This window comes from Mandrillus leucophaeus, unplaced genomic scaffold, assembly GCF_000951045.1.
Source record: "Mandrillus leucophaeus isolate KB7577 unplaced genomic scaffold, Mleu.le_1.0 Scaffold1098, whole genome shotgun sequence".
Taxonomy (NCBI): domain Eukaryota; kingdom Metazoa; phylum Chordata; class Mammalia; order Primates; family Cercopithecidae; genus Mandrillus; species Mandrillus leucophaeus.
In genome coordinates this window covers 126,193-147,407 of record NW_012099187.1, presented here as the reverse complement: position 1 = coordinate 147,407, position 21,215 = coordinate 126,193, and the positions used below count along the sequence as shown (strand labels likewise).

Genomic DNA, 21,215 nt, shown 5'->3' with positions numbered 1-21,215 from the left:
TCACTGTACTCCAGCCTAGGTGACAGAGCAGGACTCTGTCTCTAAAAAATATAAACAAACAAACAAATAAATAAATGGATCTAACAGACATTTACAAAACATTTCATCCATCAGCTGCAGAACACACATTCTCCAGGATAGACCATCTGTTAGGCCAAAAAACAAGTCCCAATAAATTTTGTAAAAGTATCTTAGATCACAATGAAATAAAACTATAAATCAACAACAAAAAATTTTGGGAACTGTACAAATAAATGGAAATTAAACAACACGCTACTGAATGACCATTGGGTCAATTAAAAAATTAAGAAGGAAATAAATTTCTCAAATGCAATGAAAATGAAAACACCATATATCAAAACCTAAGGGATATGGCAAAAGCAGTGTAAGACGGAAGTTTACTGCAATAAACATCTATGGCAAAAAAGTAGGAAGATCTCAAACACTTAACGATGCACCTCAAGGAACTAGAAAAGCAAGAAAAAAACCAACCCTGAAATTAGCAGAAGGAAAGAAATAAGATCAGACCAGGACTAAAAGGAAGAAAGACTAAAAAAGAAAAAAGAAAAAAAAATTACAAAGGATCAACAAAATGAAAAGTTGGTTCTTCAAAAAGACAAAATGAGTAAACTGTTAGGTAGACTAACCAAGAGGAAAAGAAAATCCAAATACACAAAATCATAAATGATAAAAGAGACATTATAACTGAGACCACAGAAATAATAAAGAATCGTTAAAGACTATTAGGACCAATGAACGATAGGCTAACAAATTGGAAAACCTAGAGGAAAAAGACAAATTCCTCGACACAGACAATCTACCGATATTGAACCAGTAAGGAAAAGAAAACCTCAACAGATAAATTCTTGGTAATGAGGTTGAATTGGAAACAAAAAGTCTCTCAACAAACAGAAACCAGGTAACTTCACCGCTAAATTCTACCAAACCTATAATGAAGAACTAATACCAATTTTCTCAAAATGGCCCAAAAAACTGAAGAGGATTCTTCCTAACTCATTCAATGAGGCCAGCATCATTTCAATAACAAAACCAGACAAGGACACAACAAAAAAAAGAAAACAAGAGTCCAGCAGTCATGATAAACACAGATGCAAAAATCATCCACAAAATACTACCAAACTGAGTCCAACAACACATCAAAAAGATAACACACCATGATCAAATGGGATTTATGCCTGGGAGGCAAGGATAATTCAACATATGCAAATTAATAAATGTGATACAATCAATAGAATGAAGGACAAAAACCATACAATAGTTTCAATAAGTGCGAAAAAAGAACTTCATGAAGTTCAAGATCCTTTCATGATGAAAAAAAAAACAACTCTCAGCGAATTCACATAGAAGGAACATACTTCAATCAATAAAGGCCATATATGACAAACCCACAGCTAATATCATACTGAAAGGGGAAAAGCTGAAAGCCTTTCTTATAAGAACTAGACTAAGACAAGGATACCCCACTTTCAACTACTCAGAGCCTTGCTCTGTCGCCCAGGCTGGAGTGCAGTGGCACAATCTCGGCTCACTGCAAGCTCTGCCTCCCAGGTTCACACCATTCTCCTGCCTCAGCCTCCCGAATAGCTGGGACAGGCACCCGCCACCACGCCCGGCTAATTTTTTTGTATTTTTAGTAGAGATGGGGTGTCACCGTGTTAGCCAGGATGGTCTCGATCTCCTGACCTCGTGATCCACCCGCCTCGGCCTCCCAAAGTGCTGGGATTACAGGCATGAGCCATCGCACCCAGCCTCAACTACTCTTAATCAACGCAGTACTGGAAGTCCTAGACAGACCATCAGGCAAGAGAAAGAAATAAAAGCCATATAAATTGGTAAACAGGAAGTCAAACTGTCCCTCTCTGCAGATGACATGATCTTATATACAGAAAGACCTAGACTCTACCAAAAAACTAATAGAACTGATAAAACAAATTCAATAAAGTTGCAGGACACAAAATTCACATACAGAAATGACTAGCATTTCTATACACCAATAATGAACCAGCTGAAAAAGAAATCAAGAAAGCACTCTCATTTACTATAGCTACTAAAAAAAATTAAATACCTGAGAATAAATCTAACTAAAAAAGTGGAAGACCTCTGTAACTAAAACTACAAAACACTGATGAAAGAAATTTAAGAGGACACCAAAAATTGGAAAGATATCCATGCTCATGGATTGGAAGAGTTAATATTGTTAAAATAGCAATATAGACCAGGCGCAGTGGCTCATGCCTGTAATCCCACCACTCTGGGAGGCCGAGGTGGGTAGATCACCTGAGGTCAGAAATTCAAGACCAGCTTGGCCAATATGGTGAAACCGTGTCTCTACTAAAAATACCAAAAAAACCAAACCAAAACAAACAAACAAACAAAAAACTTAGCTGGGCATGGTGGTGCAACTGTAATCCTAGCTACTTGGGAGGCTTAGGCAGGAAAATTGCTTGAACCCAGGAGATGGAGGTTGCAGTGAGCCGAGATCATGCCACTGCACTCCAGCCTGGGCGATGAAGCAAGACTCTGTCTCAAAATAAATAAATAAAAAATAAAACAGCAGTATTACCCAAAGCAATCAAGTAATTCAATGCAATCTTTATTGAAATACCAATGACATGCTTTACAGAAATAAAACAAAATTCTAAAATTCATTTGGAATAACAAAATATTCCAAATAGCCAAACCAATAGTGAGAAAAAGAGAACAAAGCTGGAGGCATCACACTACCTAATTTCAAAAAATAAACTACACAAACCTACAGTAACCAAACAGCATGATATTATTGTAAATACAGATCCCAATGGAACAGAGAACCCAGAAATAAATCCATGTATTTACAGCCAACTCATTTTCAACAAAGGTACCAGGAACAAACATTGGGGAAAAAACACCCTATTCAATAAATGGTGCTGGAAAAATTGGATACCCACATGCACAAGAATAAAACTAGACTCCATCTCTCACCATATACAAAAATCAAGTCAATATGGATAAAAAACCTAAATGTAAGACCTGAACCTATAAAACTAGTAGAAGAAAACATAAGGCAAATGCTTTTGGACATTGGTCTAGGCAAAGACTTCAAAAGCATAGGCAACAAAAACAAAAACAGACAAATGGGGCTATTTAAACTATTAAGCTTCTGCACAGTTAATGTTAACAATCAACAGAGTGAGAGACAATGTGGTGAATGGAAGAAAATATTTTCAAAGTGTTCATTAGACTAGGGACTAATATCCAAAATTTACAAGGAAATCAAACAATTCAACAGCAAAAGAACATATCCCATTATAAAGTGGGCAATGATTAGAATAAACATTTCTCAAAAGAAGACATACAAATGGCCAAGAAGTATATTTAAAAATGCTCACCATGAGTAATCATCAGGGAAGTTCAAGTCAAAACCATAATGACATTTCATCCCACCCCAGTTAGGATGACTATTATCAAAAGGACAAAAACATAACAAATGCTGGTGAGGATGCAGAGAGAAGGGAACTTTTATATGGAGTTAGTGGGAATATAAACTAGTATAGAGCCATTATGGAAAACAGTGTAGAGGTTTCTCAAAAACTAAAATAAAACTACCATATGAACCAGCAATCTCACTACTGAGTATTCTTCCAAAGGAAAGGAAATCAGTGGGATCCTGCAACCCCATGTTGACCGCAGCATTATTCACAATAGCAAATATATGGAATCAACCTAAGTGTCTACCAGCAGATGAATGAATAAAGAAAATGTGGTATGTGTGCACAATGAAATATTATTCAGCCATAAAAAAGAATGAAATCCTGTCATTTGCAACAACATGAATGGAACTGGGGGTCATTTTGTTAAGTGAAATAAGCCAGGCACAGAAAGTCAAATATCCTATGTTCTCATATACGTGAGACGTTGATGTCACGGAGGCAGAGAGTAGAATGACGATTACCAGAGCTGGGAAGGGTAGCATAGGAAGGAATAGGGAGAGGGTCAGTTAATGGGTACAAACATACAGTTAGATAGAATGAATAGGCTGTGGTGTTTCATAGTACAGTAGTGTGACTATAGTTAATAATCTATTGTATATTTCAAAATAGCTACAAGAGATGAGTTGAAATGTTCCCAATACAAAGAAATGATAAATATTTGAGGTGAATTTCCTAATTACCCTGATTTGATCATTATTTATTGTATGCATGTATCAAAATATGAAATGTACCTCATAAATATGTACAACTACTATGTATCAATTTAAAAAATGAGTGAGGCCCAGTGGTTCATGCTTGTAATCCCAGCACTTTGGGAAGCTGAGGCAAGAGGATCACTTGAGGCCAGGAGTTTGAGACCAAACTGGGCAACATAACAAGATCCCGTCTCTGGGGGGGAAAAAAAAAAAAAAAAGCCAGGCATGGTGTTATGTGCCTGTAGTCCCAGCTACTCAGGAGGCTGAGGTAGGAGGACTGCTTGAGTCCATTAGTTCAAAGCTGCAGTGAGCTATGACTGCACCACTGAACCCCAGCCTGGGGAAGAGAGTGAGACCCTGTCTCAAAAAATAAATACATAAATCAAAAAATTTTTAAATGTAAAAAACAATAAAGAAGCTCTGAAGTATTCCAGTGGATATTCAATCCCTTCCATACTTCATCCTGCTCCCCAAAAGGTTCTTGTACTAATTATAATTTTTCAAAGTGAAGCCCTTGTGTCACATATAATATTTTTTTCATGTCTTTTTCAATTAACCTAACAAATGTTTTAAACAGGCTACATAATCACAGAGTTAAAACTTTTAAGTTGCAAAATGGCCTTGTTATGGACTGAATGTTTGTGCCCTGCCTCCCAAAATTGGTATGTTGAAATCCTAACTCCTAGTGTGATGGTATTGGGAGGTAGAGCCTTTGAGAAGTAATTATGTCATAATTTATGAGAGCAGGGCCCTCATGAATGGGATTCACGCCTTTATAAAAGGGACCCCAAGACAACTCCCTCATTCTTTCTGCCATATGAGGCTACAAGGAGATGTCAGCAGTCTCCAACCCAGGAAAACCCTCTCACTAGAATTCAACCCCACTAGCGCACTGATCTCAGACTTCCAGTTTCCAGAACTGTGAGAAATAAACTTCCGTTGTTCATAAGCCAATCAGTCTATCGGGCTTTGTTATAGTGGCCTGAACTAGATAGCTATGTAATGAAAAGTTTCCCTCCTTACTTTTATTCCTAGTTATCTGGTTCCCTTCTCTAAAGGCTTCAAGAAATATTTTATGCATACACAAACAATATATATTTATGTAAAGATCAGCCTCATTTCCTCCCATTTTAATACCAAGAGTAGGCAGCATATTACATATTGTTCAGCACCTTGTTTTTTCACTAAATATATCTATTGCAGATTATTCTACACAAAAATACTCTTTATTCCTTTTTATGGCTGAAGGGTATTCCAAAGCAGAAATGTAATATAATATTAACCCCTTACTGACAGTGATTTAGTGTCCCCCTTCATCTTATGTAATGAATGAGTTGCAATGAACAGTCTTGTAAATATGCCATTTCTAAATTCTTCATGTAGGTTAGTACTGTTGTTTCAGGTATTATATAACATGATTTGTGGAAAAAAAGCTGAAAATCTACCTTAGTTTCCATGTTGAGGAGATGAAGTCCTTTTATATTCACTCCTACGTACACAGGGATGACTTTATGATTGCTGGGGCTTGCCTTTGTAAATATCTGTCCTGTGAAAAATGCTGCTCCATAAGTAGGAATTTCCCAGCAATTCTGTAAGAACATGCGCTGAAGGTGATGCATTTCTTTACTGACACCTTCACTTGTACTGAGATTCTAAAAACAAACAAAGTAAATTAAAAATAAGAGCTATGAAAGGAAAATGTACCATTGGTAATCCAAATAGATCAACTAAGCAGTTTCTAAAATCAAGACTGCCCCTAAAGAATAAAATTATGGCACATTATATCAGGAATACTTTTTCTCTTGCGATGTTAATATTAAAAAAAAATCGAGGTCTAAAAATATTGTCTACGCTATTGGATTTTAATTGCTTCACGGGCATGGATAGTGTATTATTTCAAATTTTTATGTTTAGTCCTTACCACAGTATTCGGCATGCAGAAGGTATTCAGTAAAAGATTAAATATTACTAAAAATAAAAATACCTTGCTACTTTCAATTTCAAGCATTGTGAACTAGAAGATACATTTTTAATTTCAGAACTATAAATTTAATCTACCTATGTTTAAAATATTAATAACACTAACAAAATTTCAACTAGCCTATAAAGCATCTTCATTTCTATTAAACAGCTTACCTTGTATTCATGAAGTATGCGATTTGTCCAGTGAGGTGCCTTACTTTTCAGTTTGGTAACAGGTACGATGGATTTTAGATTTTCTTCACTGTAAGCACACATACCAACATCCTTTAAATAAATCATCTTTAGTAGCTAAAGTATAGTAATCATTCTGTTACAAATGGCTTTCAGTAACGTAATTTTTAAGCTGAAAAATACTTTGCTGTAAAATATCAGAGAACTCTAAAAATGTTAAGCAAAAAGCCACAAATCTCATATTATCAATTTAGATAAATGTTTCTTCTTTCAATAACCAGAAACTATTTTTGAAAATTGAAAACCACAATAACCAAATTCAGATATGCTTAAAACCTCAGTGTTTTCTCTCAAAGACTGAACATAAAACCAGTTTTTATGGTGGGATTCTTAAGTATATCTGTCTTATAAAATTTTTTACTACTTATTCAAGTCAGGTTTTAGTGAACTTATTTAAGCATAAAAAAAGATAAAATATAAAGTATATCAAACTATAGTCAAATATAAGAAAAGTACATTTGGAGAATGTAACTTTAAGAATGCTTTAATGTTTTCTTTTCTCATTCTACATCTTATATTATTTAATTCCAAACCAATGTAACGTATAAATATTTTCTAATAACATTTTTAAACTTTCTTGGTTAAACAGAATCTTGACCATAGCACAAGACCATGCATAATATTAAATACTTACTTTAGGAAACCTTGCTTGTGTTTTTTACTCTCATAATTTCCATAGACTATTTGCAAAAGCAGACTTGCCAATGTTATCAACTTAGCATCAGGAGCTGTATAAAAGCCCTTCAATAAATTATATCTGGCTTCATCAAAGAGAATAAGAATAGCTAGCGGGTCTTCAATCTTAAGAGAAAAAAGTATAATTTGGTTATTAGGCTACAATTTCTTTTTACAAATGAACAATTTAATATGGCAAAAGCAAAAACTACACATTTGTATATAAATGAGCTGTTAAGCAAAGGTTGGCAAACATTTTTTTGTTAAGGCCCAGAGAGTAGTATTTTAAGCTTTGGAAGCTATATAATTGCTGTTGTAACTAATGAACTCTGGCACTGTAGCACAAAGAAAGCCACAGGTGATACATCAACAAATGGGTATAGAAGTGTTCTAATAAAACTTTATGTAGGAACACTGAAATACGAATTTCAAACAATTTCGCAGGATAGGAAATACTGTTCTTTTGATTTAACAATCAAAAAACAAAAAAATTAGCTTGTGAGGTATACAAAAACTGGCAAAATATGGCTATAAGCTATAGTTTGCTAACTTGGTTGTTTAAGAAATATCATCAGTTTATAAATATGGATAATTTTTAGCAAAATTTTACCTAAATTTTTGTATTACTGAAACATTTTTCTATTAACTATGCTTCAAACAATACAGCAGTGGACTTCAAAGAAGATAAAAGGAAGTATCTTAATTTCCAAAGGACAAATGCATTTTTAAAAAGTCTGTTGTAAGACATTTTAAATTTTGACTAAAAAGACTATGTACTTTCAAATATTAATAATATTCAAGAAGAGTAAATGTTTGTTTTGTTTTCTGAGATAGGGTCTTGCTCTGCCAGCCACGCTGGAGTGCAGTAGCGTGAACATGGCCTACTGCAGCCTCGACCTCCCGGGCTCAAGCTATCTACCTGCCTCAGCCTCCCGAGTAGCTGGGACAAGAGGTGTGCACCACCACACCTGGCTAATTTTTAAATTTTTTGAAGACAGAAGGTCTTGCCATGTTGCCTAGGCTGGGCTCAAGCAGTGCTCTCACCCTAGCCTCCCAAAGTGTTGGGATTACAGGTGTTAGCCACTGTGCCTGGCCTAGATCTTTTTTTTTTTTTTTTAATTTTAAAAACTTTAAAGTTTATCCAATAAGATTAATAAAGATTGAGAACTCCTGGCCTACAGAATGCATTCCTACTTGTACACAGTCACCAGTTATAAAGTTTCTGAATAAATACTTAAAGTATTTCCAAATACAATTCACAATGATCCCAAGCTTGAATAAAAATGATTTTTGCGGCCAGGCGCAGTGGCTCATGCCTGCAATCCTAGCACTTCGGGAGGCTGAGGCGGGCGGATCATGAGGCCAGGAGATTGAGACCATCCTGGCTAACACGGTGAAACCCCGTCTCTACTAAAAATACAAAAAATTAGCCAGGCGTGGTGGTGGGCACCTGTAGTCCCAGCTACTGGGGAGGCTGAGGCAGGAGAATGGTGTGAACCTGGGAGGCAGTGCTTGCAGTGAGCCGAAATTGCGCCACTGCACTCCAGCCTGGGTGACAGAGAGAGACTCTGTCTAACAAAAAAAAAAAAAAAAAATTAATTTTACAACATTACCTGAAATAATACTATTTTTCTATCTCAAAACACTGTATGCAATAGTAAAAAAACATTTCATGGGAAAAAAATTAAGGGGATTGTTTTAGATTAAAAGAGACTAAAGAGACATCCAAATATAAAGCATGAGCCTTGACTAGATCCTGGGTCGGGGAGGTATAAAAGTATTTTGGAACAACTGGGAAAAATCTGAATTTGAATCAGATATTATGTAATTATGGAATTATTAATTTTATTAGGTTGGAAATGTTATTGTGATAGGTAGAGATGTCCTTATTCTTAGAAGATGCATGCCAAAATATGTAGGAATGACACCTGCAACTCACTTTAAAATTATTCACAAAGAAAGTAAATACAGTAAAGCAAACTGTTAACAACTAGTGATCTAATGAATGGTAAATGGTGTAAACTGTATTACTTTTTAATATGCCTATGGCTTTTCAAATTTCTCAAAATAAAATGGAAAAAGACTGAATGAAAGCATGTTTTCTAATAAAAACTGACATCGTATATTTGAAGAATATGAGTAGATAATAACAGTTACAATTCCCAATACCATGTTCAAGGAGTTTTAGTCTCCATTTTTTCATTTCTAATGAAATCAGGATGTTTTCATCCTAAAAAGATGATGCTAAACAATACGTGTAATTCTGTTTTTCAGATGGTACAAACAGGAATTTCTTAATTATATAACAAATGAAAGAACACAACTGCTTTACCAGATTATCATGACATTCTGGTTTACCATAAGAACTTACTAAACCTTGCTTCCTTTTTACTTGAGTCTCCTTTATTTTAAAATTATGCAATTTATTTATCACCCAAGTATTATCATTAGTGCTCCTTTTCTCTACCAGTGAACTATTAAAATATTACTTGGGACGAGAAGGCAGACTGAGTATACTTAGATTATGTGCAGATTTTATAGATATCATACATTTTTTTAAGTTATAGGGTAAAACAGATATAACATTTGTCATTTGAACCATTTTTAAGTGTGAGATTCAGTGGCATTAATTATGTTCACAACATTGTGCTACCATCACTACTATCTAGTTCCATGTAGTTTATATCACCCCAAAGAGAAAGTCTGTTAACTGGTAAGAACTTCCCTCCCCTCCCCTAGCCCAGCACCTCTGATAACCTCCAATCTATTTTTCCCCTTTCTGCCTTTGCCTATTCTAGATTACTAAAGTAGAATTAAATATTTGTTCTTTTGTGTCTGGCTTATTCAGTATGTTTTCAAGGTTCACTCATGTTGTCACATATATCACAACTTCATTCCTTAATTACTCTATTTGTACGTATAGACCACATTTTGTTTGTCCACTCATCTGTTAATGGACACTTAGGGTGCCTCTACCTTTTTGGTTATTATGAATAATGCTGCAGTGACATAAAAATATGTTTGAATTCTTGTTTTCAATTATTTCAGGCATATATCTAGGAGTGGAATTGCTGGATCATATGGTAATTCCAGTTTTAGATTTTTGAAGAACCACTGTTTTCCACAGTGGCTGCACAATTTTACATTCCCACCTACAATGTACCAGGGTTCCAATTTCCCTACATTTTTACCAACTCATTATTTTCTGTTTTGTTTTTTATAGTCATCCTAGTGGGTGTGGTTTCTCATTGAGGTTTTAATTTGCTTTTCCCTAATAACTAATGATGTTGAACATCTTTTCATGTGCTTGTTCGCTATTTATATATTCAAATCCTTCGACCTATTTTATTTACAGACAGGGTCTTGCTCTTTCATCCAGCCTAGAGTGCAGTGGATGATCATAACTAACTGTAACCCTGAACTCCTGGGTTCAAGTGATCCTCCCGTCTCACTCTCGAGTAGCTAGGACTACAGGTGTGTGCCACCATGCCAGGCTATTTAAAACAAACAAAAAAAGAAACTTTTTTTGTAGAGACAGGGTCTCACTATGCAGCCAGGCTGGTCTCAAATTCCTGGCCTCAAGTGAGCCTCCCACCTCATCCTTCCAAAGCACTGGGATTACAGAAGTGAATCAGCACACCTGGCCTACTTTTTTTTTTTTTGAGACAGTCTTGCTCTATTACCCAGGCTAGTGTGCAGTCATGCGACATTGGCTCATTGTAACCTCTCCCTCCCAGACTCAAGCGACCCTCCCACCTCTGCCTCCTGAGTAGCTGGTACTACAGGTGTGTGCCATGATGCCTGGCTAATTTTTTAAGTTTTTTAGAGAGATGAAGTCTCACTATGTTGCTCAGGCAGGTCTCAAATTCCTGGGCTCCTATGATCCTCCCATCTCAGCCTCCCAAAGTGCTAGGATTACAGGAGTGAGCTACTGCACCGAACCCTGACCATTTTTAATCAGGTTGTTGGCCTTTTTATTGTTGAGTTGTAGGAGTTCTTTGTATATTCTGGATAGTAAACCCTTATCTATGATTTCCTAATATTTTCTCCCATTCTGTTGCTTTTCACTTTCTTAATAATGTCCTTTAATGCACAAAAGTTTCTGATTTTGATGAAGTTTAACTTACCCAATATTTCTTTTGTTGTTCATGCTTTTGTTGTCATATCTGACTCCACTGCCTAATCCCAAGGTCATGAAGATTTATCCCTATGTTTTCTTGTATGAGTTTTATGGTTTTAGCACTTATATTTAGGTCACTGATGCATTTTATTATTATCGTATTTGAGACGGAGTCTCACTTTGTCACCCAGGCTGGAGTACAGTGGCACGATCTTGGCTCACTGCAACCTCCGCCTCCCGGGTTCATGCAATTCTCGTGCCTCAACCTCCTGAGTAGCTGCGACTACAAAGGTGTACCACCACGGCTGGCTAATTTTTTGTATTTTTAGTAGAGATGGGGTTTTGCCATGTTGGCCAGGCTGGTCTAGAACTCCTGTCCTCAAGTGATCCACCCACCTCGGCCTCTCAAAGTGCTGGGATTACAGTTGTGAGCTACCACGCCCAGCCATTTTAACTTTTTATATGGCATGAGGTTGGGGTCCAATTTCCTGCTTTTGCAATGTGAACTTACAGTTATACCAGCACCATCTGTTGAAGAGACTATTCTTTCTCCATTAGATGAACCTGGCAGCCTTGTCAAAAATCTACTGGCTGTACATGTATGGGTTTATTTCTGAAAACTCAATTCTGTTCCATTGGTCTGTATGTTTATCCTTATGCTAGAATACCACAATGCTTTTGATTACTTAGCTTTGTGCTGTGCTTTGAAATTGAGTAATGTCAGTCTCTCAACTTGATTCTGCTTTATTCAAGATTGCTTTGGCTATTTGAGGCCGCTTGCAATTAATGTGGATTTGAGGACTGTCTGTTCCACTTTAACAAAAAAGGCTATTGGAATATTGTTAGGGATTGCATTAAATCTGTAGATCACTTTGCTAGTAGTGACATCTTAATGACACTAACTATTCCTATCATTGAACACAGAGATGTCTTTCCAGTTATTAGGTCTTATTTTTCAGCAATGTTTTAGTTTTAGTGTACAAGTCTTGAACTTCTTCTGTTAAATTTATTCCTGGGTACTATATTTTTAGATGCTATTTTAATGGACTTCTTAATCTCTTTCTTGTATTATTCTTTGCTGGTGTATAGACAACAGATTTTGTGTGTTGAGCTTATACCTTGAAACTTTGTTGAATTAATTTATTGGCTCTAGTGTTCTTGTGGATTCTTTGGGAATTCCTATGTATACGTCATTTGCCAAAAACTAAGGTCCTGATTATTGGTGAAAGTGGGTATCTTAATTTTGTACCTTATCTTAGGAGGACAGTTTTCAGTCTTTTACCATTGAATATGATGTTAGCTGTGGGTTTTTTGGGAACACCCTTTATCATGCTGAGAAGTTCGCTTGAATTCCTAGTTTTCTGAGAGTTTTTTAAATCATGAAAGGGTGTTGGATTTTGTCATATGCCTTTCTGGATCTCGTGTTTTCTTCCTTCCCTTTCATTCTCTTAATATGATTCTAACACATTTTTAACAAATAATGAAGCCCTTAGTTTTTGGTAAATTTCATAGCAATTTTTACGTGACTCCTAGTGTATCTGGCTGAAAGGATCAATTCTATCTTTGGCTTGATAATATAAAAGGAGCAATATACATAGTTATGTATAAAATGTTAAACAAGTTTGGACATGGCTGTTGAAATTTTCTTGTGCTAAAATTTGTTTAACTGTGTTTGTTTAATATTCCCTGAGAATAAAGAATTGAGAAATGTATTCTGTTTTTTTCTTCACTAACACTGTAAGACCAAGAAACAATTTCACCATATTTAGATTATCATGCCTAATTTAAGCTGTTATAATCAATCTCTCCCTTGTCCATTCATCCTTCCTTTTTTTTTTTTTTTTTTTTGAGATGGAGTCTCGTTCTGTCATCCAGGCTGGAGTGCAGTAGCACGATCTCGGCTCACTACAACCTCCGCCTCCCAGGTTCAAGCAATTCTCTGCCTCGGCCTCCCAAGTAGCTGAGATTACAGGTGGCCGCCACCATGCCTGGCTAATTTTTGTATTTTTAGTAGAGATGGGGTTTCACCATCTTGGCCAGGCAGGTCTTAAATTCCTGACCTCGTGATCCACCCGCCTTGGCTTCCCAAAGTGCTGGGATTACCGGCATGAGTCACTGTGCCTGGCCCATTCATCCTTCTTATGGCATTATGTCACTTCTTCTTCTCTAAAATCCACAGTAGTTCAAATAGAAATATACTTGTCTGGATAGACTTCTTTTTATCAAATGTAAATACTATTCTCATTTTTTACTATGTACAGAGTTCCCTGTTTGAGTTAAGATGAGCTACTTAGGCTAGGCACGGTGGCTCACGCTTGTAATCCCAGCACTTTGGGAGGCCAAGGTTGACAGATCACTTGAAGCCAAGGGTTCAAGACCAACCTGGCCAACATGGCAAAACCCTGTCTCTGCTAAAAATACAAAAAAAGTTAGCTGGGTGTGGTGGCACACGTCTATAATCCCAACTACTTGGGGGAGGTTGAGGCACGAGAACTGCTTAAACCTGGGAGGTGGAGATTGTAGAGAGCTGAGATTGTGCCACTCCAGCCTGGGAGACAGAGCAAGACTCAGTCTCAAAAAAAAAAAAAAAAAAAAAAAAAATGAGCCACTTATGGACTGTTAAGAATGACTTTCACATTGTTCCCTTTGCAAGTATACCAGGATGTTTTTTCTGTTCTCTCCCACACCAGTGTTTCTCTTTCTTCCTTCAAAATGTATACAACTGATTAGCCCTTTATTAAGTTTATCCTTGACAGTGTACTTCCTAACTAGTCTAAACAATTTGTTTCCAGTATAATTTGGCTCCACATCTGATTGCTAATTTTCTTTAGGATAGCCTCCCTATTTCTTTTGTATTCTTAAGACAATGGGAGTGGAAATGAAAAATCCCAACCAAGGGCTTTGTAAGTAGATCAACCGAAATTCCACCAATTATTACAGGGATGTAAGGATCGATATAAGGATGTAAGGATCGATATAAGGATGTAAGCACAATTTCTGCCTCTAGTACTTACAATAGAAACTCAATAGATTTTGTGCATTTAAATAACTGTAAATAAGATTTCAAGCAAACCTGTTTTTCAACCTCCAAAGGAAGTCTCACATCTCTTCTTAGAAAAAGCTGAGATGTTTCCCTTTGAGGATCCAGATTAGTCAATTCAGCAAGTATTTCTGGCCAGTCACGAACATGTTGCAAGGGTTTATGATATGGTTTGAGTTGAAGGCCTGAAAAACATCTTTCCTTTTATAAATGATAATGTAAAAAACTCAATTATATCAATGCATAGAAACTCTGTATTAAACTATCTGCACTTCTGTACTGAATACTCACAAATTAAATTTAAATCTAAAATTAACATTCTAATCAATATTACTACCCAATTTGTGGTTAACTGCTTATTATCAAGAACATAAGAATTATTAAAAATAATTCTTACATAAAATTTATCAAACGTATATGAAATCCTTAATTCCATTATAGCCTATTTAATTATGACATAAGTAGAATTCCTAGTTAAAAAGATACAACTAAGCCATTAAATATCCAATCATATCCATCAATTAAATTCTGTATGTATGTGTAATACTTTGAAGAACAAATATATAGTGTCATTAGGTTGATTTTAAATAAAAAGGTTGATTTTAAATAGAAAACTCATGTAAGACAAAAGAACATTTGTATTATTTCAAAACGAGCACAAAGAATAAAGGCAAGTTGCATGAGCACAACATTTAATGGCATTCAAATCAAATGCTGTTGCCATAGAAGAAAAGTTTTCTTTTTTAATTATTAAAAAATGCTTTGAATGAAGCAGGGAAGGGGGTGGGCAGGGACTTACCTCTATATTTATATAAAAGAGAAGAACATTGTATTTATTCAAAATTTAAGAGTCAAGAATAAAAAGAAGTTATATTTTTTACCAACCCACTCCCAAAAAGGAATAATGAGGTTTACTAAAACATAATAAAAACTTTCTTACTGAGGTTTTCTGAACAAATCCATATAGTGAAATATTGCTGAGTTTCTTGAGAGAGACGCATTCCTTCCATTATCTGCTGCACTGTGGTATTATTTCCATGCTTCAATTCAACAGAACGATATGACCCATCCATTCTGTATATTCGAACTTTTTCATACTACAAGAAACGATAACTTACATAGGCAGCTTAAAAAATTATACATAACAATCTAACAAGATACTTTCCTTCAACTTCATGTGCTTTATTATAGATTTCTAACATGAAAAATATCAGAAACACTGTTACAAGTGAGAATCTGTTGGTGATATTTTAAAAACATTTTACTGGCCAGGCACGGTGGCTCACGCCTGTAATCCCAGCACTTCGGGAGGCCGAGGCGGGTGGATCATGAGGTCAGGAGATAGAGACCATCTTGGCTAATACAGTGAAATCCCGTCTCTACTAAAAACACACACACACACACACACACAAAATCAGCCGTGCATGGTGGTGGGTGCCTGTAGTCCCAGCTACTCAGAAGGCTGAGGCGGGAGAATGGCGTGAACCCCAGGAGGCGGAGCTTGCAGTGAGCCGAGATCGTGCCACTGCACTCCAGCCTGGGCAACAGAGCCAGACTCCATCTCAAAAAACAAAAAACAAAACATTTTACTTCCATTAGTTGTATTTTCTAAAATATTTTCTTATGGATGTTCCAGAAATAAGTTTGGGAAACTAAGGAGAATGACTTAAAAAAATACTCAAAGTCAAATTCTTTTGACAGGATGTTTTAGCGCCTTTAATGTACAATGTAAATATCATACAAGAGACACAAACTTGGTTACTGAATCTAGTGTTAGCTGAGTACTTCATGAGTCTAGTGGGTCACAAATAATACAAAAGAAATGTATACCACCAATAACTTGTCCTAAGAGGAATTTGTGATGGAACACTTTGCAGGTACAAGTTATCAATGAACTTTGAGCCAGTTTCCTTCCCCCAGTTTAGAAAACTGCACAGAGTAGTAGCTTTCTCAATGGATTTTTATTGTTATAGGAAGTAACTGATGTCCCCAAATAACTTCCAGGTCAGTGCACTTCGGATAAAAGAACTTCAACTCTCCTACCTTATTCATTCACAATATAAAGACTATATCAGGGATAAAAATGAGTTAAAACTACATAGTTAGAAAATAAATTGCAATGAAGTATAACATAAGGGTACCTGTACTGCTTGTCTATTTCCTTGACTCTGTCTTATGCTCTTGGAGTAAGTGTTTTGACAAAATGCGTAAGTGTGCGGTATGCGTGTAACATTAAAGGCAGAGACCATATATTCCTTATAATTTTCAGCATTTTATCATGTTAAATCCACAGAGATACTCAACAAATACTTATTGTATAGTTGTTGGTTAATGCCTGGAGAGGCTTAGGTAAATGGGTTATATCTGTTAGTATAAACCCTTTATCCTTTGTTGGTATAAATCTTTTTATTTCAAACAGTTTTTAAACTAATGATAGCCAGGAGTGGTGGCACATGTCTGCAGTCCTAGCTACTCAAGAGGCCAAGATGGGAGGACTGCCCAAGCCTAGAAGGTTGAGGCTGCAGTGCATTATGATTGTCTGTGAATAGCCACTGTACTCCAGCCTGGGCAACATAGTGAGACCCTGTCTCATAAAAATAAAAATAATTAAATTAATGATTTTTATAATCATTATAACTCTTAGGCATAATTGAGTTTCTTCTCATTGTTAACCTTCTGTATTTTAATGTCACTACAATTACAAATTAAGCTTTATGCCTCTAAATACAATTATTATTTTAATAGCTATGTGTGCCAGCATTCGATTTATGAGTTTATTTCCAGTTGTAATTAGATGGAAAGACCGGGTTGAGTTAGCAGAATAAAAAAGCTTGGAAACACCTATTTTACTTTTATGAGGAGGAAAATGAGTCTGTTATATATAAACTAACTTGCTGAGACTAAATGAATGAATGATGTGCAATGCTTTTATTTAAAAATACAAAACGTTGCTTAAAAGGCCTAAGTAGAGGGATATACGTCAATGAATAGATTAAAATTATGTGTAATCAGGCCAGGCGTGGTGGCTCACGTCTGTAATCCCAGCACTTTGGGAGGCCAAGGCAGGCAGATCACGAGATCAGGTGATCGAGACCATCCTGGCTAACATAGTGAAACCCCATCTCTACTAAAATTACAAAAAATTAGCCAGGCGTAGTGGCAGGCGCCTGTAGTCCCAGCTACTTGGGAGGCTGAGGAGAACTGCTTGAACCCAGGAAGTAAAGGTTGCAGGGAGCCAAAATCACGCCATTGCATTCCAGTCTGGGTGACTCCATCTCAAAAAAAAAAACAAAAAAAAAAAAAAAAAAAAAGTGTAATCAACACATTAAGCGACGAAATTATATGAAAAATTTAAGAGTTCTGAAAGTTTTATTTACTTATTTTTGCAAGTCTTATTTTGTTATGCAAGAATAAACATCCAAATGTTAGGGATAATAACAAATGTGATACCTATCCAGTCTACAATGAACTTTTTTTGTTTGTTTGTTTGAGACGGAGTCTTGCTCTGTTGCCCAGGCTGGAGTGCAGTGGCACAATCTCGGCTCACTGCAACCTCTGCCTCCTGGGTTCAAGCAATTCTCCTGTCTCAGCCTTCTGAGTAGCTGGGACTACAGGCGCATGCCACCATGCCCAGCTGATTTTTGTATTTTTCATAGAGATGGGGTTTCACCACGTTGGCCAGGATGGTCTTAATCTCTTGACCTTGTGATCCACCTGCCTCAGCCTCCCAAAGTGCTGGGATTACAGGCGTGAGCCACCATGCCCGGACTACAGTGAGGTTTTATAGCAGTAAAGACGCCATCTAATCGTTTGTCTTTCCACTCTTGCCACAGATCCTCAAATTTAAATCTTATTAATTTAAATACTATGCTTGGTTCTAACTATGAAGATAATTCTTACTGGCTTGTTAATGGCTTCCTTCAACAATTTTGCAGCTTCTTCCCAGTTATTTTGTTTGTTTTCTTCACAAATATTTAATGGAGATCTTCCTTGCTGGTCTGTTATATGCTAGAAATGTGGATGGGGAGGGGACAAAACGGCATTACATATTATGGTATTCTAAAGGAAAATGTCATCCAATTAATCAAAGTTTCATAAAAAAGAGACTCCTGTCAAGTACTAAGTAAATATTAACCACACTTAGTATGTAAGTATGTATTATGTTTAGAATAAACAAGAGTTGCCAAGATAAAAGACTCAAAGCAGTAATCAATGTGATTACTGTTTTTTAAAAGTTCTGATAAAGACACAACAAAGGTTTTGTTAATACTATTTCCCTCTTTATGATATACTTTTTATGAATTTCTTTTATGAAATTCTGGAAAATCTTTTTCCTTTTTCAAGATGTTTTTGGAGAAATACAATACAAAATGAAAAGAGGTTAAATTCTACATACATTCTGAAGACAGACTGTGGTGATGGTTGTACAATAATGTAAATGTACTTAATGCCTAAAAATGGTTAATGTAAAATTTAGGCATAAATTTTAGATTTAAAAAATCTAAAAAAATCTAAAAAAAAAGTACGTTCAAAAGCACAACTCATATATTCCATTACTTATTCTACAAAGCACAACTCATATATTGTTACTTATTCTATAAAGTAATGGAACTTATTTTTATTTTTCAGATGAACTCTCAAGCATACAATTGAACATTTTAGTGTCATTACTTGTTATTCACTGCTTGAATATTACTTTTAAAAACCTGGAAAACAACTTACTCTATCAATTTCTGGATGGTTTAGGAGAATCTGTACTATTTCAGCATGTCCTCCTCCAGCAGCAAAATGAAGAGGAGAACTAAGTTGTCCATTTAAAAGGTTCGGATTGCACTTTCCTTTCTCTAACAATATGCGAGTGGCCTCAACTTTTCCATACCTGTATGAAAAAACAAACAAACAACAACAACAAAAAAACTTATCTAAAAAAGTCATCTGAAATATTTTTAAAAATCCAAATTTTAGATGATATCTCAAAAAAATCTAAGAATTTTCTAGGACAGAGAGCAAAGGATTATTAAGATACTGACATAATGTTTTCAATGATTAGGGGTTTCTTATTAATTATTCTGGTTTAATTAAACTGTTTCTATTTCTGATAAACTGGAAGAAAATATAACCTCAAATACAAGATACAGCAGATGACAGAGAAACATCCCATGTGAAGTACAAAAGTTAGATAAAATTTTTAGCCAAATATAGTTTCAGAAACAGAAAGTAACTTAGTAAGAATGCTTTTCACTTAGGCCTGGCTGTCTACAAAATAGGCCCAAAGACGTAATTCTATATATAGTTGCTATATTAGACAATATGAGAGAGACAAAGATATACAAAATATGTGGTCTCTACCCTGAATGCTTTACAGTGTAATTTGAGGCAAAACATAAACATGGATAAGTTACATAATGCTGTAAAGTTTAAGTATGGTATTGTTTGTCAATGCTTTAAAAAATATCAGAGGCTGGGCGCAGTGGCTCACACCTGTAATCTCAGCACTTTGGGAGGCAGAGGCAGGCAGATCACAAGGTCAGGAGTTTGAGATCAGCCTGACCAACATGGTGAAACCCCGTCTCTACCAAAAATACAAAAATTAGGCAGGCATTGTGGCGCGTGCCTGTAATCCCAGCTCCAGAGATATAATCCCAGAAAACGAGATATGATTCAGTCTAGATGGTCCTGTAAAGTGCTCTGATAGAAGAACAAATTGAACTGAATCTTACTATTTTTGAGGCTGAGTCTCACTCTATGCCCAGGCTGGACTGCAGTGGTGCAATCTCAGCTCACTGTAATGTCTGCCACCTGGGTTCAAGAGGTTCTTGTGTCTCAGCCTCCCAAGTAGCTGCGATTACAGGCACACGCCACCATGCCCAGCTAATTTTTGTGTTTTTAGTAAAGATGGGGTTTTGGCCAGATGTGGTGGCTCACGCCTGTGATCTCAACATTTTGGGAGGCTGAGGTGGGCGGATCACAAGGCTAGGAGTTCGAGACCAGCCTGGCCAACATGGTGAAACCGTCTCTACTAAAAATACAAAAATTAGCCAGGTGTGGTAGCAGATGCCTGTAATCCCAGCTACTTGGGAGGCTGAGGCAGGAGAATCACTTGAACTCAGGAGGTGGAGGTTGCAGTGAGCCGAGATTGCGCCAATGCACTCCAGCCTGGGTGATAGAGCAAGACTCCTTCTCGGTGGGTGGGGTGGGAAGACAGGGTTTCGCCATGTTGCCCAGCCTGGCCTCTAACTCCTGGGCTCAAACAATCCACCTGCCTCAGCCTCCCAAAGTGCTGGGATTACAGGCATGGGCCACCACGCCCGGCCTAAACTGGATTTTTAAATAGGAAAGAACTGAAGAGATGTTGAAGAGAGGTAAAATATTTTAGGTAGACAGTAAAGGAGTAAGCAAAGGTCTCAGAAGAGTACAAAGCATACGCACACAGTGAGTGAGTCAACCTCTTGGTTATAGCCAAAGACTTACGTAAGGCTGCAATCTGAAGCAAGGGTAGAAACTAATTTATCATGTGGAAATAAGAGGGTGAGGTGGGAGGAGGAAAGGAAACTTGGTTTTGGTTTTAGATATGGAACATCTGAGGGGAAAACAGCCCATCTTTAGAACTGATTTTCCATCTGTTTTTCCTTTCTTCCCCTTCACAAATACTATGCCTTTTCTATATTCCAAATAAGATACTTTCATCCTACACCTTATTCAGGTGATTTGTTTTGTTCAGGTTTTGCTATTCTTTTTTTTTTTTTTTAATTTTAGACTCTGGGGTACATGTGCAGGTTTGTTATACAGGTAAACTCGTGTCATGGGGGTGTGTCATACAGATTATTCCACCACCCAGGTACTAAGCCTAGTACCCAATAGTTATTTTTTCAGCTCCTCTCCCCTCTCCCGGCTTCCACGCTCAAGGAGGTCCCAGTGTCTGCTGTTCCCTTCTTTATGCTCATGAGTTCTCATCATTTAGCTCCAACGTATAAGTAGGA

At 36.5% G+C, this 21,215-nt stretch overlaps 1 protein-coding gene across 6 annotated transcripts in view; it reads right to left on the bottom strand.

Moving 5' to 3' along the window:
- The window catches only part of KRIT1 (KRIT1, ankyrin repeat containing), a 49,272-nt gene that overhangs the window by 8,603 nt on the left and 19,454 nt on the right, over positions 1-21,215 (bottom strand). For all 6 annotated transcript variants that reach the window (XM_011989655.1, XM_011989662.1, XM_011989668.1 and 3 more), the window contains 7 exons: positions 18,958-19,114; positions 18,136-18,243; positions 15,176-15,332; positions 14,269-14,420; positions 7,035-7,201; positions 6,323-6,410; positions 5,632-5,838 (listed from right to left, as the gene is read on the bottom strand). In XM_011989655.1, the coding sequence (XP_011845045.1) occupies positions 5,632-5,838; positions 6,323-6,410; positions 7,035-7,201; positions 14,269-14,420; positions 15,176-15,332; positions 18,136-18,243; positions 18,958-19,114 (1,036 nt within the window). The remainder of the gene's footprint in view (positions 1-5,631; positions 5,839-6,322; positions 6,411-7,034; positions 7,202-14,268; positions 14,421-15,175; positions 15,333-18,135; positions 18,244-18,957; positions 19,115-21,215) is intronic.